The 16,798-nt window shown below is 50.6% G+C and overlaps 1 protein-coding gene across 3 annotated transcripts in view; it reads left to right on the plus strand.

Moving 5' to 3' along the window:
- LOC119976430 (very long-chain specific acyl-CoA dehydrogenase, mitochondrial-like) overlaps positions 1–16,798 on the plus strand; it is a 135,645-nt gene that overhangs the window by 90,083 nt on the left and 28,764 nt on the right. For all 3 annotated transcript variants that reach the window (XM_038816961.1, XM_038816962.1, XM_038816963.1), the window contains exon 10: positions 13,604–13,708. In XM_038816961.1, coding sequence (XP_038672889.1) covers positions 13,604–13,708 — 105 coding nt within the window. The remainder of the gene's footprint in view (positions 1–13,603; positions 13,709–16,798) is intronic.

The following is a 16,798-nucleotide window of genomic DNA, read 5'->3' on the forward strand; positions in this document are numbered from 1 at the left end:
TCAACCATGACTGAATGGCGGAACAGACTTGATGGGCCAAGTGGCCTAATTCTGTTCCAATGTTTTATGGTCTTAGCTGATAGCAGCACATAAATAGATTATAATGTGTTAATGGCAGAACCAAGGTAAGCAGTGTGTCAAAGGGCAATGAGGAGAGAACAGATGGCCCAAGTGGGGTGTGGTAGGGGGAAACAATGGTGAAGGAAGAACGGATGGATGGAAGAAATGGAAATGAATTGATTTAAATAAAAATGGTGTGAAAGTGGAGGATAGAGTTCACAGTCAGAAGTTGTTAAACTCAATGTTGAGTCCGGAAGGCTTTAAAGTGTCTAATTGGAAGATGAGGTGCTGGTCCTCTAGTTTGCGTTGGGCTTCACTGGAACATTGCAGCAGGCCAAGGATGGACATGCAGACATGAGAGCAGGGCAGGAAGTTGAAAAGACAAGCGACAGGAAGGTCTTGATTCTGCTTGCAGACAGTCCGAAGGTGTACTGCAAAGCGGTCACCCAGTCTGCGTTTAGTCTCTCCAATATTGGGAGCAACAAATAAGTTAAATTATCTGTCAATAGCTGTGCTTTTTCTGAAGCCGAATTGGAGATTGATAAACTCTCTCCAATCTGGTGATGGAGCCTTTCCTAGTCATGTGACTTTGACTTGAGCCGAGGCCAATAGTTTACATGTCATGTGAGAAGGAGTTTTATTTTACTACAATAAATGGGATGGGAACCAGTCTAGCTGTACGCTTGTTAAGATATTGGAGAAAAAGGAAGATTCAAGAAATGAATAAAATCGAGATTTAACATGAAATTGGGATGAAATAAAGCAAAGAAATTGGATTAAAAAGGGAACTAATGATTGCAGATTCCTGAAGGGGTGTTTTTTGACATGCGAATTAGCAAAGCAGGAGGAAAACAAATGTTTACCTCAGTGACTAGGGGAAAGCAGTGGTATAGAAGTAGGTGTTAGAACTATAGAAGATGACTTCTGATGTGCACCATGGAGTACGTGGTCACACAAAAGGCAGCTCCTGCCCAAGGTTACAGAAAAGAGCTCCTTTTTAAGCAATATGGGGCGGAATTTTGATGACAAAGCATAGGTGAATGTTGGAAGAGTACTTTCCCCCAGGAATGGTATATTTCTTGGTTACCAGACCCGCAGAAACAGTGAAAGATTTGGCTGGAGCTACAGCAGAGACAAAAGCCTCTTCCAGCATGCAGGCGGGGGAAGGGCGAGTTTAAAGGCCTCAAGCTGACCTGAGGGCCTTTATGAAAGCTGAATTCTAGCAGTAGAGGGAACAACTGTGAAAAGATCTCACCAAGGGCTCTTTTAAGGGCCCACAACGGCGCTGATTTGATTTTTCCCCGGGTGGGAATGCAGCCTCTGTGCTTGGCGGCTGGTGGATGGGCTGGACTAGAAGCGGAGCGACCAGAAAATCAACTTTGCAGCAGAAGAAGGTGCGAGGCAAATAGGACTAGGTGGTGGGGAGGGGGGGGGGGGGGGGGGGGGGGGGGGAGAGAACCGGCAGCGTGGCAGCAGTGGGCGAGGGAGCAGCAGAAGCTGCTGCTGCCCTCCTTCCAGGAACTAAAAGCTGAGATCCTGGAGCTGTTGAGGGCATCGCTGGACAGGCTTGGGGTGACTCAGACGGCTCAGGCTGCGGAGATTCGGGAGCTGCAGCAGAAGGCTTTGGAGAACGAGGACGAACTCCTTGGCCTGGCGGTGAAGGTGGAGTCTCTCGAGGCGCTTCACAAGAAATGGTTGGCAAGGATAGAGGAGATGGAGAACCGCTCCCGCCGGAAGAATCTGTGGATTTTGGGCCTCCCGGAGGAGCTGGAAGGTTCGGATTTGGGGGCCTACGTGGTCCTGATGCTGAACTCACTGATGGGCGCGGGGTCGTTCCGGGGACCCCTGGAGCTGGAGAGTGCCCATCGGGTGCTGCTGCGGAAGCCCGGGCCAAACGAGCCGCCCAGGGCGGTGCTGGTCCGCTTTCAACGCTTGGTCGACCGTGAGTGTGTGCTTCGTTGGGCGAAGAGGGAGAGGAGTAGTAAGTGGGAGAATACGGAGATCAGGATCTACCAGGACTGGAGTGCGGAGGTGGCGAAGAGAAGGGCTGTGTTTAACCAGGCGAAGGCAGTGCTCCACAAGAAGGGGGTCAAGTTTGGCCTGTTACAGCCTGTGGGTCACTTATAAAGACCGCCAACTTTATTTTGACTCCCCGGAGGAGGCCTGGACTTTTGTCCAGGCAGAGAAGCTGGACTTGAACTGAGGACTGGGGGCTGGGGAACGTTGTACGCAGCCCGGAGGCTTTGTCCTCCTTGATATCCTTTCGCTCTTTTTGGTTCTATTGGACGATGTTTTTTTATTTGCTGTCTTGCCTTTTCTTTTCTGCTGTTCGGGACTGTTATCTGTTTACTTGGGTGTTTTATCATATCATGTTGGGATGTTTATTATTTCACTGGTTGCAGGTTTGGGTGGGGTTCGCGGCCCTGTTGGGTCATGTGCCTGTCTTCCCGCGTTTTGGGTCGGTGGGGCGGGGCTTGGGATGGGGGGCGCGGGCTTCTCTCCCGCGCTGGAGAAGCAGGGGGCGGGGGCGGCATTCGGGGAATGGTTGTGTGACACTGGGGAGGGTAATTGGGGTGGCGGGAGCAGCCGGGGTCAGCAGGAGTCGGCTGACTTACGGAAGTACAATGACCGGAGTTATGCAGCTAGGGGGGGCCCTAGCTTGGGGGGGGCGGGGGGGGGGGGGTTGGGAGGGGGGGGGGGGGGGGGAGGGATACCGGGTTGCTGCTGGAATGGTCAAGAAGGAGCTGGAGCGTGCAGAGGGGGTTGGGATGGGGGTCTGTCGCTGTGGGGAACGGGCTGAGCGGGGGGCGCGGGCACATGGCGGATTACGGAAGGGTGATGGCTAGTCGACAGGGCAGGGGGGCCCTCCGTTCCGGCTGATCAACTGGAATGTGAGGGGACTGAATGGGCCGGTTAAACGGTCCCGCGTGTTCGCGCACCTGAGGGGGCTGAAGGCGGACGTGGCTATGCTTCAGGAGACGCACCTGAAGGTGGCGGATCAGGTTAGGTTGAGGAAGGGGTGGGTGGGCCAAGTGTTTCATTCGGGCCTGGATGCAAAACACCAGGGGGTGGTGATCCTGGTGGGGAAGAGGGTGTCGTTTGAGGCGCTGAGTGTGGTGGCAGACAGCGGCGGGAGGTATGTGATGGTGAGTGGCAAGCTACAAGGGGAGCGTGTGGTGCTGGTCAATGTATACGCCCCGAATTGGGATGATGCGGGTTTCATGCGGCGCATGTTGGGCCGGATTCCAGATTTGGAGGTGGGGGGCCTGATAATGGGGGGGGGGGGGATTTCAACACGGTGCTGGATCCGCCACTGGATCGATCCAGTTCCAGGACGGGTAGGAGGCCAGCGGCGGCTAAGGTGCTGAGGGGGTTTATGGACCAGATGGGAGGGGTGGATCCTTGGAGGTTTGCGAGGCCGAGGGCCAGGGAACTTTCATACTTCTCCCATGTGCATAAGGCCTACTCACGGATCGATTTCTTTGTTTTGAGTAGGGCGCTGATTGCGGGGGTAGTAGACGCTGAGTACTCGGCGATAGCCATTTCTGACCATGCCCCGCATTGGGTGGACCTCGAGCTGGGGGAGGAGAGGGACCAGCGCACGTTGTGGCGCTTGGAGGTGGGGCTGCTGGCGGACGAGGATGTGAGGGGGCGGGTTCGAGGATGCATCGAGAGGTACCTAGAGGCCAACGATAATGGGGAGGTCCAAGTGGGGACGGTCTGGGAGGCGCTGAAGGCGGTGGTTCGGGGGGAGTTGATCTCCATCCGGGCCCACAGGGAGAGAGGGGAGCAGAGAGAAAGGGAGAGATTGGTGGGGGAGATGGTGAGAGTGGACAGGAGGTACGCGGAGGCCCCGAAGGAGGGATTGCTGAGGGAGCGGCGCAGCCTTTGGGCTGAGTTTGACTTGTTGACCACCAGAAAGGCGGAAGCTCAATGGAGAAAGGCGCTGTGTACGAGTATGGGGAGAAGGCGAGTAGGATGCTGGCACACCAGCTCCGTAAGCGGGATGCGGCTAGGGAGATTGGTGGAGTTAAGGATCGGGGAGGAAATGTGGTGCGGAGTGGGGTAGACATTAATGAGGTCTTCAGGGACTTTTATGAGAGACTATATCGGTCCGAACCTCCGGCGGAGAAGGGAGGGATGGGGCGCTTTTTGGACCGGCTGAGATTCCTGAGGGTGGAGGAGGGACGTGTGGAGGGTCTGGGGGTGCCAGTTGAGCTTGAGGAGCTGGTTAAAGGGATAGGGAACATGCAATCGGGGAAGGTACCGGGGCCGGATGGGTTCCCGGTTGAATTTTACAAGGTGTATGCAGACCTGCTGAGCCCTCTGTTGGTTAGGACCTTCAACGAGGCAAGGGAGGGGGGGGCATTGCCCCCGACGATGTCTCGGGCGCTGATCTCCCTGATTCTTAAGCGAGACAAGGGTCCCCTGCAGTGTGAGTCATACAGGCCAATCTCACTCCTGAATGTGGACGCCAAGTTGTTGGCAAAGATCTTAGCCACGAGGATAGAGGATTGTGTGCCGCAGGTTATCCACGAGGATCAAACGTGGTTTGTGAAGGGGAGGTAGCTGAACCCCAATATACGGAGGCTCTTGAACGTTATTATGATGCCGACGGTTGAAGGGGAGGCGGAGATAGTGGTGGCGCTAGATGCGGAGAAGGCCTTTGATAGGGTCGAGTGGGGGTACTTGTGGGAGGTGCTGGAAAGGTTCGGGTTTGGGAGGGGTTGGTCAGTTGGGTGAGGCTATTGTGTGAGGCCCCGATGGCGAGCGTGGCCACGAATAAGAGGAGGTCGGAGTATTTTCGACTATACCGAGGGACGAGGCAGGGGTGTCCCCGTCCCCCCTACTTTTTGCACTGGCAATTGAACCCCTGGCTATGGCGTTGAGGGAGTCGGGGGATTGGAGGGGGCTGGTCCGGGGTGGGGAGGAGCACCGAGTGTCGCTCTATGCGGACGACTTATTGTTGTATGTGGCGGACCCGGTGGGGGGAATGCCGGTGGTGATGGGGATTCTCCGGGAATTTGGGGATTTCTCAGGGTATAAGCTTAACTTTGGGAAAAGCGAGCTGTTTGTGGTACACCCGGGGGACCAGGAGGGGGGGATTGGGAGGCTCCCACTGAAAAGGGCGGAGAGGAGCTTCAGGTACTTGCGGGTTCAGGTGGCCAGGAGCTGGGGGGCCTTGCATAAGCTAAACCTCACAAGGCTGGTGGAGCAAATGGAGGAGGAGTTTAAGAGGTGGGACATGCTGCCGCTGTCTTTGGCGGGTAGAGTGCACTCAGTCAAGATGAAGGTGCTCCCGAGGTTTCTGTTCCTGTTCCAGTGCCTCCCCATCCTTATCCCGAAGGCCTTTTTCAGGCGGGTTAACAGGAGCATTACGGGGTTTGTGTGGGCACACGGGACTCCAAGGGTGAGACGGGTGTTCTTGGAGCGGGGCAGGGATGGGGGGGCTGGCGTTGCCCAACCTCTGTGGGTATTATTGGGCTGCCAACGCAGCGATGGTGCGTAAGTGGGTAATGGACGGGGAGGGAGCAGCATGGAAGAGGATGGAGATGGCATCCTGTGTGAGCACGAGCCTGGAAGTGCTGGTAACGGCGCCGCTGCCGCTCCCTCCAACGAGGTATACAACGAGCCCGGTGGTGGCAGCTACCCTCAAGATTTGGGGGCAATGGAGGCGGCACAGGAGGAAGTGGGGGCCTCGATGGGGGGAACCACCGGTTTGTTCTGGGGAGAATTGATGGCGGGTTCCTGAGTTGGCACAGGGCAAGTGTCAGGAGGCTGGGGGACCTGTTCATAGACGGGAAGTTTGCGAACCTGGGTGAGCTGGCGGGGAAGTTTGGGCTCCCCCCCGGGGAGCACCTTTAGGTACATGCAAGTAAGGGCGTTTGTCAGGCGGCAGGTGGCGAGGTTCCCTCTGCTGCCGCCCCGTGGGGCTCAGGACAGGGTGCTCTCGGGGGTATGGGTTGGAGAGGGGAGGATCTTGGAAGCGTACCAGGTGATGCAGGAGGTAGATGAGGTCTCGGTGGACGAGCTGAAAGATAAATGGGAGGAGGAGCTGGGTGAGGAGATTGAGGAGGAGACGTGGGCGGATGCCCTGGAAAGGGTGAACTCCTCCTCTTCTTGTGCGAGGCTTAGCCTCATATAGTTTAAGGTACTGCATAGGGCTCTTATGACCGGGACAAGGATGAGCCGGTTCTTTGGGAGTGAGGACAGGTGTATTAGGTACTCAGGGAGCCCAGCAAACCATGCCCATATGTTCTGGGCATGCCCGGCGCTGGGGAATTTTGGAAGGGGGTGGCAAGGACGGTATCGAGGGTGGTAGGATCCAGGGTCAATCCAGGCTGGGGACTCGCAATAATTGGGGTTGCAGTGGAGCCGGAGTGCAGGAGACGAAAGGGGCCGGTGTTCTGGCCTTTGCGTCCCCAGTAGCCTGGCGGAGGATTCTTCTTCAGTGGAAGGATGCGAGGCCCCCAAGTGTGGAGGCCTGGGTCAATGATATGGCGGGGTTTATTAAATTGGAGAGGGTGAAATTTGCCCTAAGGGGGTCAGTGCAGGGGTTTTTCAGGAGATGGCAACCATTCCTGGATTTCCTGGCAGAACGGTAAAAACAAAAGGTCAGCAGCAGCAGCAACCCGGGGGGGGGGGGGGGGGGGGGGGGGGGCTGTCTCTTTGTTTTTGTTTTGGGTTGAATATCTGTTTTTTTGCCAACGACGGGCGTTAATTTATTGTTTCTCTTTTGTATATACGGGGGGAGGGGGTTCTGTTCTTTTTGTTCTTAGAATTTTCTGTTATTGTTTTTTTTGTGAAAATTTGAAGAACAATTATTTAAAAAAAGAACTATAGAAGACGTGAACTCAAAGTAAAGAGAGAAGAATATAATTTGCATCTATATATGAAAAGCCTGGTGCGATTCAGATAGCATAACATCAAAGGAAAAGGACAGTAGGTGGATCTCTGAGTACAGCAGGAGAGATGCAGTTCCATCATAGCCACACACAGCTGAAGAAAGAGGGCGCTCCCGAAAACAAGTTGTTGCTAAAAGCTGCTGTTTTAAAAAGTTCTAAGAGAAGAACCTCTAAGCTGAAATGAAGTAGATCTTCCCAAACCTGGAAAATAACCTATGGGTGGTAACTAGGTGTTGGATTTAACTCATAGAGTTATATAATATTGGAATGTTGTTTGGGAAAAAGGGCATTTCTCACAGTTCAGGAACAAGGAATAACTTCATGAGGTACGGCATGCAAAGCCATACTATAGTTCAGTAAACTGTTGTAGTTTATTATAATCTTTTTGTTGTGTTTTATTTTATGTTAATAAATATTCCTTACTAATTGATTACAACAAGGCTGGACTGTTTCTCACAGGTTTACTCACATTGTACCAAATAAAAAATATTCACCATGAAGAACCGGGTTTTGGAATACCCTTGTATTCACCACCTGCAAGGTTATTAGCACCCTTTATCACATGAAATGGAATCTTAATTATTCGATCTGCAAACAATTCAGGAAAAATCACCCAGTTGAACACCGGTGGGCAGATTACTGACATAGAGACGGGAAGCCCAAGTTGGTGGCCTGGCATCTGTTTGTCCAGATGGCTTTATTATGAATGTTTGTCTGAGCTCCAGGTCTCAACAATGGTTAGCTCAGTAGGGTCTGTTCTCCCAGGTGGAAGTGAAGTGTTTGCTTTGCTAGATTGACATTATTATGAGATTATAATAAATTATTCTTTCCTTGAACCCTTCTAATATCTGTATGTTTGTCTGGACAAGACTAGGAACTGTGAATTGAGGTAGGCTTCTGTTTTTGATACCGTAATAGCTCTGTCTGATTGGCACTTTATAGGACTGTAAAAAGAGCAGTTTTATTTAAGCATATTTCAATATGAGGTTTTTTAAATAAATGCTTTTCAAGATTGCCATTGTTAATATGTGGCTCACTGGTTTGATGGTGCACACTGGGTGAGTGGATATGGAGATACAGAAATTGGCAATGGAGGGCATCGAAGAGGTCTGTTGGCAAATAGGGAGCATGGAGGGGACATTGATTGCATTAAAGATACTTGGAGCCAATGGAACCATGCAGAAGGCATGTACCATCTATTAAATATATCTTTCAAAAGGTTTCCAAATCCAGACTATGGTTCCTAACTCCTCTGAGGGATCAAGAAACCTGTGTTCTCGAGAAGTTGGACTGACTATGGTGGGATAGTGGTTGTGTAGGAAAGGGGGAGGTGGCACCAGGCAGAATATGAGTTGGCTCATTCCTCTCCCCTGATCCTATACAGCCATAAATGCCAGTGCTGAGAATGTGGGCAGGAGATTGGGTCTCGCCAGCCATTTTTAAAGGCCAGCAGAGTCAGCCTGATCTGTGAAAATTCAGCCCCAAATATGTCAGCAATTCCATTCTGAACTCCTCATGACATGATCCTTTCTGGATTTTACTGATTCCACAGTGCTTGGCTGGATTTATAACAAGTTAGTTTGTCCACGTGCTCTCTTGTCATTGAGAAATCTTCAGTTGTTGCATTATAATAATACTTCAGTGTGTTATGAAATACTGAATTACTCGACAAGGTGGATTTTATGGAGTGCCTCAGTCCCCACCCTCCCAACTAAAAAGTGGGTGTGAAGTGCGCACACAATCCTGATGGTTAACCTCCAGCAATTTAATGCTGGGAGTAGTGTTAATTGCTTTAAGGTGGACAGGAAGCCGCACTTCAGAGATCTGCCAATCAATTCTTAAAAAAATTAATTTATGGGATGTGCGCGTCACTGGTTAGGCCAGCATTTATTGCCTATCCCTAGTTGCCCTTCAGAGGGTGGTGGTGAGTTGCCGTCTTGAACTGCTGCAGTCCCTGTGGTGTAGGTACATCCACTGTGCTGTTAGGGAGCAAATACCAGGATTTTGACCCAGTGACAGTGAAGGAACAGCAATATAGTTCCAAGTCGGGGAGATAAGTGACTTGAAGAGGACAGCACGGTAGCATGGTGGTTAGCATAAATGCTTCACAGCTCCAGGGTCCCAGGTTCGATTCCCGGCTGGGTCACTGTCTGTGCGGAGTCTGCACGTCCTCCCCGTGTGTGCGTGGGTTTCCTCCGGGTGCTCCAGTTTCCTCCCACAGTCCAAAGATGTGCGGGTTAGGTGGATAGAACATAGAACATAGAACAGTACAGCACAGAACAGGCCCTTCGGCCCTCAATGTTGTGCCGAGCCATGATCACCCTACTCAACCCACGTATCCACCCTATACCCGTAACCCAACAACCCCCCCCCCCTTAACCATGCTAAATTGGCGATGCTAAATTGCCCATAGTGTCCTAAAAGGTAAGGTTAATGGGGGGGGGTTGTTGGGTTACGGGTACAGGGTGGATATGTGGGTTTGAGTGGGGTGGTCATTGCTCGGCACAACATCGAGGGCCGAAGGGCCTGTTCTGTGCTGTACTGTTCTGTGTTCTAAAAAAAAACCTCCAGGTTGTGGGGCTCTTGTCCTTCTCGACGGTAGTGGTCGTGGGTTTGGAAGATGCCGCTGAAGGAACCTTGGCAAGTTCCTGCTGTGCACCTTGTAGATGGTACACATAGATGGTAATGATCGTCGGTGGTGGAGGGTTTGAATGGAAGAGGGAGCAATCAAGCAGGTTGCTTTGTCCTGGATGGTGTCAGGCTCCTTGAGTCTTGTTGGAGTGACCAATTGGATGGGCAACAGTTTGGTAGTCTTGGTATTGCCAGCCAGGAGTGGTGGCCACTGCTGGGACTACAGGCAATCCCCAGTGCTGAGGAGTACGGGTCTCAGTGAGAGGATGGGGCAGAAGGTGGGTGAGGTGGGGCCCGGATTCAAGATGTGGGGTGATGACCTTTGGAGAGGTTGCTTTCAATGATTCCAGGGGGACTGCAAATTATGCCCCCCACAATTGCATAACACCAGTCTGCACAGCTATAACTGTTGGGCTTCCTGCATAGCCAGGGCTTCTTGTCACTGCGGATAAAATATCAGCGGCGGCACGTTGAGGACCTCAAATGGTCACTAATTGATCAGTTAGGGGGTCAGTAGACCCAAGGTCAGGCAGGTGTCCAATGCCTGTCCTGCCACCAATTGGGGTGGGTGATTAGGTGGTGGAGAGCCCGCCCACTGGACTATGCATTCAAACCCACCGGTAGGGGAGATTAAAATCCAGCCTCAGGTCTCAACCTAAGACCAATCCATGTTTCAACATTTCTTTTCAGTATGCAGTCTGAACGTCTGAGTATTAGTGCTGGGAAGAAGTAGGAAGAACTGGTTAAAAGGTTCTAGTAGCTTGGAGTGTTCCAGTAATGGATACTCCACAATACTGGATTCTAATATCCAACACAATTGGATCAGATGAAGCAGGAGCAATGGGAGATTCTGAGGATAATGCCATCTAACTGCTTTGACTTCCTTATAAAGGACCAGGCTACCAGGCAGTGGATGTAACTTGCTCCTGCCCCAATTGCAGGTCCTAATCATTGGATCAGACACCGAGAAGTGGTCCTTAATTCCCAAAAATACATGGCTAGCAGTCATGCCAGAAGGTAAAATACAACAAAATCTGAAATAGGAATCCAGTGTGTCTTGAGCCCACCCACTTCCAGGTTTATTAAAGACAGGGTGAGGATGAGCAACCAATCCACTCACGGGAAACAATTTGGTTATCTGAATATTGTAATAAGGCTGCTTACCTTCAATTTAACAGTCATTCTATTTTCAGCTTATTTTGGCTGGTTTTCCCAGTCAAGCCTGGTAAACTAGGCTTCAGCAAGGAGGGGAGAAGAGCTGAACCCATAGTACGTGTCATTACAGTGCTGCTTGTGGGCGGGTAGGGTGGAGTAACACTTCCTCCAGGTACAACAAACCTCTCAGTACACCCATCTCCCCTGTCCCAATGATCTGTGTGTTCCCCCCCCCTCCCCCCCGCCGCCGCCAAAAATCTGGCCCATCAATCACCGTTGATACACCCCCATGATCAGACTGCCCTGCCTGATAAATAACCACCATGTGATGTGCCCCTATAAATGGGTCCCCCTCTGACCTCCACTGGATTTCCCATCACCACCATTTGAATCCCTGACCACCATCTGCAAGCCCTTGCCACAATGACCATTATCTGCAACACCTCAACCAAAATTGACTACCATTGACCACTATTGGAATCCCACTCATAATCAAGCCTCCGACCTTCACTGGGCAGCTATAGGTCAATTCCAGTGATTGGGAATCTGCACCACCATCACATTCCCTTGCAATCTGGACTCTCCCTGGTAATTCTTTAGGGCACCCCCACCCAAGCAACCTGAACTCAGGCACATTATTATTTGAATGGGTGTAAATTGAGAGAGGTGAATAATCAGTGAGACCTTGGTGTCCTTGAGCATCTGATGCTGAAAGTAAGTGTTCAGGCTCCGCTGGCAGTAAAGAAGGCAAATCGTATGTTGGCCTTCATAGCGAGAGGATTTGAGTATGGAAAAGGGATGTTTTACTGCAATTGTATAGGGTATTGGTGAGGCCGCACTTGGAGTATTGCGTGCAGTTTTGAGTATTCTTGCTATGGAGAGAATGCAGCAAAGGTTTATCAGGCTGATTCCTGGGAGGGCAGGAGTGTCATATGAGGAGACACTAAGTCAGTTAGAATTATATTCATTGGAGTTTGGAAAAGTGAGAGGGGATCGCATAGAAACTTATAAAATTCTAAAGATCAGACAGGGTAGATTCAGAAGGAATGTTCCTGAATGTGGGGGAGTCCAGAACTAGGAGTCATAATTTGAGGATAAAGGGCAAACCTTTTAGGACTGGGTAAGAAGTCTTACACCAGGTTAAAGTCCAACAGGTTTATTTCGGATCACTAGCTTTCAGACTGAGGTGAGCAGATATTTCTTCACCCGGAGAGTGATGAATCTGTGGAATTCAGTACCACAAAAGAAGTTGAGGTGAAAATGTTGTGTACTTTCAATAAGGAATTAGATAAAGCTCTTGGGACTAAAGGGGTCAAGGAATATGGGGGGGGGGGGGGGTGGGGGGGAGGGGGGGGCAGGATCAATCAAGATGTTGAACTTGATGATGAGCCATGATTATAATGAATGGTGGAGAGGCTCTAGAGGGCCGAATGGTCACCTCCTGCTTCTGTATGTTTCCTAAAATCAGGATCCTCCCCCGGTTCAGAATGCACTATGATTTCTCTCACTCTTTCAAGGCTTCGGCGTTAAGAATCAGGCCCCCTCCGCCCCAGAAAGTCTCAGTCTTTCAATCAGGGTGCATCTTAGCGGGAAGCCGATAGGGAAAGATTTAAAGAAGCCCTGTCGTTGAACACTGCAGGAAGTTAAATAATCTGTTCTCGCCCAGGTTTGCCACCTTTACTGTGGGAACCACACCATCCCACGCAGAACTTGTCTCCAGGCTAAAACTCCAGGACCAATTGTCCTACTTGCATTTTTGCCTCTGTCGTGCATTGTCCACTCCAGACATTCTGCTAGGTTTGAGGAAATTCTGGATCAGTACACGGTTTTAAGGTGTATCAGTACTGTAGAGGGGAATAAAGTGTAAAAAACATTTCAAGTGGAATACCACCAGCCACACCTTGGGGGTGATTCTCCCAAATGGAGCCCAGTGTTCGCGCCATCATGAATGGCATCGCGTTTCATAACGGCGCGAACCGAGCCTGTTTCTGTCGCCCACAGGGGGCCAGCACGGCGCTGGAGCGGTTCACACCGCTCCAGCCCCCCTTCCTGGCACCAAATGGGCACCGCGCCACCCTGCGCATGCACAGTTGGGCTGCGCCAACCTGCACATGCGCGGGAGACTTCTTCCGTGCACTGAACCCGACTCAACGTGGCGTCGGTGTTCAGGGCGCCGACCGTGCAGGAAAGTAGGCCTGGGGGGGGGGGGGGGGGGGGGGGGGAGAGGCCGGCCTGCCGATCGATGGGCCTCGATCGCTAGCCAGACCCTAACGGAGGCCTCCCCCATGGGAACGGAGCCCCCTCCCCCCCCCCCCACAGATCACCCCGGACCGTTCCCGCAGAGTTCCTGCCGGCAGCGACTAGGGGTGAACGGCGCCGGCGGGACTCTGTCATATCTGCGCGGCCGCTCGGCCCATCCGGGCTGGAGAATCGGCTGCCCCGCCAATTCCAGCAGCCGGCGCCGCGCCAACCACGCTGGCACAAATTGCGCCGATTTTCTGCACCTCGGAGAATCGCGCGCCGGTATCGGGGCATCGTGGTGCGGTTGCGCCGATTCTCCAGCACGGTACGGGGCTCGGAGAATTGCCCCCCCTTGTTTGAAGTTGATGAAAGAGTTTAAACATAACACATGTGGGTGAGCAAGAAGGAAAACCTGTATAATTAAGATAGCAGATTCAATCAAGTTTGGTTCTGATAGTGGTTTCACTGCAAAGGAGTAGAAACATCAAGTCTGATGTGAACAGGAACTAGAGCAATAACTCCACTTGAAATGTTCTGTTTCTTTTTAACTTTAATGGTCATGATTGTTTATCTTGTACCTTTTTGTATTTTCTTTTGTGACTGCTTAATAGGTAGACCATGCTGCCAATCGAACACAATTTGGTAGCAAAATTCACGAGTATGGCCTCATTCAAGAGAAAATTGCTACGATGGCTATGCAGCAGTATGTAACTGAGGTAAACGTTCCATAAAGACATTTCTCTCAAATTTCCCTGGGTTGCATGTAATTGAGTCATACAGATCAGAAAGTCTCAGGTTTGATCAGCAGCTTCACCAAGTTTGCTTCTCAACCTTTTTTCAATGAAAGCATGTTTCAGCTCCATATAATGTAATCCCTGCATTCTCTTGATCATTCTGACTGCTCTGTTCAATAGCTGCCATATCCTTTTGGTGCTGTGGGGACCAGATTTGTACCCAATACTCTGAGTGCTTGAGTTCCAATGATTGCGAAAGTGTTCAGGTTACATCATTTGGTGGGATTCTCCAATCCCCCAGCCGCATGTTTCTTGGTGGTGCACTGGTAGAGTGATTCTAACCTCATTTAGCCGACTGCCACCAAGCATTGTTACAATAGCTTCAGTTATTCTCAATTAGATCCCCTGTGTTATTTATCTTCCCAATTATGTAATATTTCCTTCCTGGATTGTTTGTCATCATGTGATTTTCTCCACATTGAATTTGATCTTCCATGTGTTTGTATGCTCAAATCCTCCTCTAGCTCATTCTGTTCAGCTGTCGAGCCTGCCACCTTTATTAGCTCAGGGGAGTCAGAGTTTTGTAGACCACAAATGTGTCAGAATCGAGTTGGTACAAAAGGAATTTTGGTTTATTGCAACGTAAAAGTATTTACAGTATACGCCAGATCCCAGCCGGGTCTGTCCAGTTGGTTCCATTCCTGGCTGACTTTATACTGACTTTAACCATGGCTAATCTCGTCTCCCTGCCCCCTTAGCGAGGGAGCCTCTATTCGGCGAGACTCAAGGCGATAGCGATTGCTTCCACCCCGCAGGTCTCATCCAGGTTACAATTCAGAGGCAAGATGATGGCTCTCAGCAGGCACCCCTCTTTTCAATGTCTGATTCCTTGATAAGGCGCTTTGTGTGCCTTTGAATGTGGGACATTAAATTCCACCCTTTAGAAGATGTGGAGAAGATTTTTCCCCTGGTAGGAATACTTGATGGGCCAAATTGCCTACTTCTACTCCTAAGTCTTATGGTTTTATCTTATGAAGGGTTTCCTGAAGTCCAATTCATCTTTTCCCTCATCATACCCCGATCAACATCCTGACATCACATTGCAATGATGTCCAGGTAGACCACAGGGGATCGTCGATTGATCTCCCCGAATATAACTTCCCTTATTGAGAGGGCAGAGCCTCGCCTAATGGGGATCGAGTGGCGGGACTTTAATACCAGTAACCCAGACCCGGTCCGGTATTCCCGATGGTCCTGGGCTGGGCACAAGCTTTGTATGCTGTGGCAGCGGATCCCTTTCGTTACTGGAATAAACCTGAGTTTGTTAATAGCCTGTCCTTGGCGTAGCTATTACATTGGCAATGAGGAGTAAAAGCTGGATTCCTGTGCAGCGTTCTAAGTGAAACAAGTAGCTCTTCAGTAAACAACAAAACAAAAAAAAAAGAAATGCCTTTTTTCGTTAAACTTGAGCCTTATGATGTTAATGGAGAGGACTGGGTGCAATATGTGGAGTGCATGCATGATTTCTTCCGGGCTAATAACACTGTGGGGAATTAAATCAAAATGTAATCGTCCTGACACCGTGCAGTGCCCCGACATGCAGCATAATAAGAATCCTAACCTACCCAGAGGCCCGTGACTTCAAGTCCTTTGAAGAACTCAAAGACCTAGTGTGAGGTCACTATAACCCGAAGCCATCAATCATCCTCCAAGGATATCATTTTAATATGGCAAGGAGGACTCCGGGAGAATCATCACTGAATTCCTACAGAAATTGGCAGAATTCTATGAATTCAGACTGTCCCTGACCGAGATGCGATGTGATAGACTGGTGTGTGGAATAAACAATGTCACGACTCAAAAGATCTCAAGAAGGCCATTGAGGTAGCCCTGTCCATGGAAAACTCTGAGAAAGGGGCTCGGGAACAACAGGGGGCACTGGACAGTAGAGTCCTCAGTTTGGGGGAGGGGCCTCACATAGAGAAGTCCGTACCTCAGATGAAGGCAACGCCCATTACCTACCCAAAACTATGTAGCAGCTTTCTGGCGGACAAAGAAACCATGTGACAACTCCAGGTATACCAGAGAAACCACTCCAGAGGAATGTAAGTGCCAGCTGATGAAAAAATGTAAGCGCTGCAGAAGAGCACAACCTAGGTGAGGTTGCTTGAATCGGCAATACACATATTACCCAGGCAAGAAGCCAAGGCCAGCACTGGCTGGTATCATTCAGGCATGCCCATTTCCAGATAAAGAGACAATGCAGTTGGACTAGGGCAGCATGGTAGCACGAGTGGATAGCACTGTGGGCAGTGGATAGCACAAGTGGATAGCACTGTGGCTTCACAGCTCCAGGGTCCCAGGTTCGATTCCCTGCTGGTTCACTGTCTGTGCGGAGTCTGCACGTTCTCCTCGTGTCTGCGTGGGTTTCCTCCGGGTGCTCCGGTTTCCTCCCACAGTCCAAAGACGTGCAGGTTAGGTTGATTGGCCATGATAAATTGCCCTTAGTGACCAAAAAGGTTAGGTGGGGTTACGGGGTTGGGTGGAGATGTGGCCTTAGATGGGTGTTCTTTCCAAGGGCTGGTGCAGACTCGATGGGCCGAATGGCCTCCTTCTGCACTGTATGTTCTATGTCCCATTGCAAGATCACAACTATGATCTCCCCAATAATGATAAGGCTACTCATGAACGGTTCCCCATTAGAGATGGAGGTGGACACAAGGCTGCTGTTATTGTCATTGGAAAACAGACATTTAATTGCCTCTGGACCGTCGTCCTACCTTTAAGTTTATGGGGTACCAGAACTAGATTACCGTTGACATAGGGGAACCTTTACGAATTATGGGAACCATGACAATCCTGATGACCTACAGACAACAGTCAGCCCGACTTGCACTCATTGTCATGCAAGGACCTGGACCAAGTTTCATGGACATATTGACTCCAGTGGATAAGACTAGATTGGCTGGAAATGTTTAGATTGGGTGCTGGAGGACTCTATGAAATTATCGGTAAATACCCTGAAGTCTTCCAGGAGGGCCTTGGAAAAATAAAAGGAGGCAGAGACAGAAT

The sequence above is a fragment of the Scyliorhinus canicula genome, chromosome 13, assembly GCF_902713615.1.
Source record: "Scyliorhinus canicula chromosome 13, sScyCan1.1, whole genome shotgun sequence".
Taxonomy (NCBI): domain Eukaryota; kingdom Metazoa; phylum Chordata; class Chondrichthyes; order Carcharhiniformes; family Scyliorhinidae; genus Scyliorhinus; species Scyliorhinus canicula.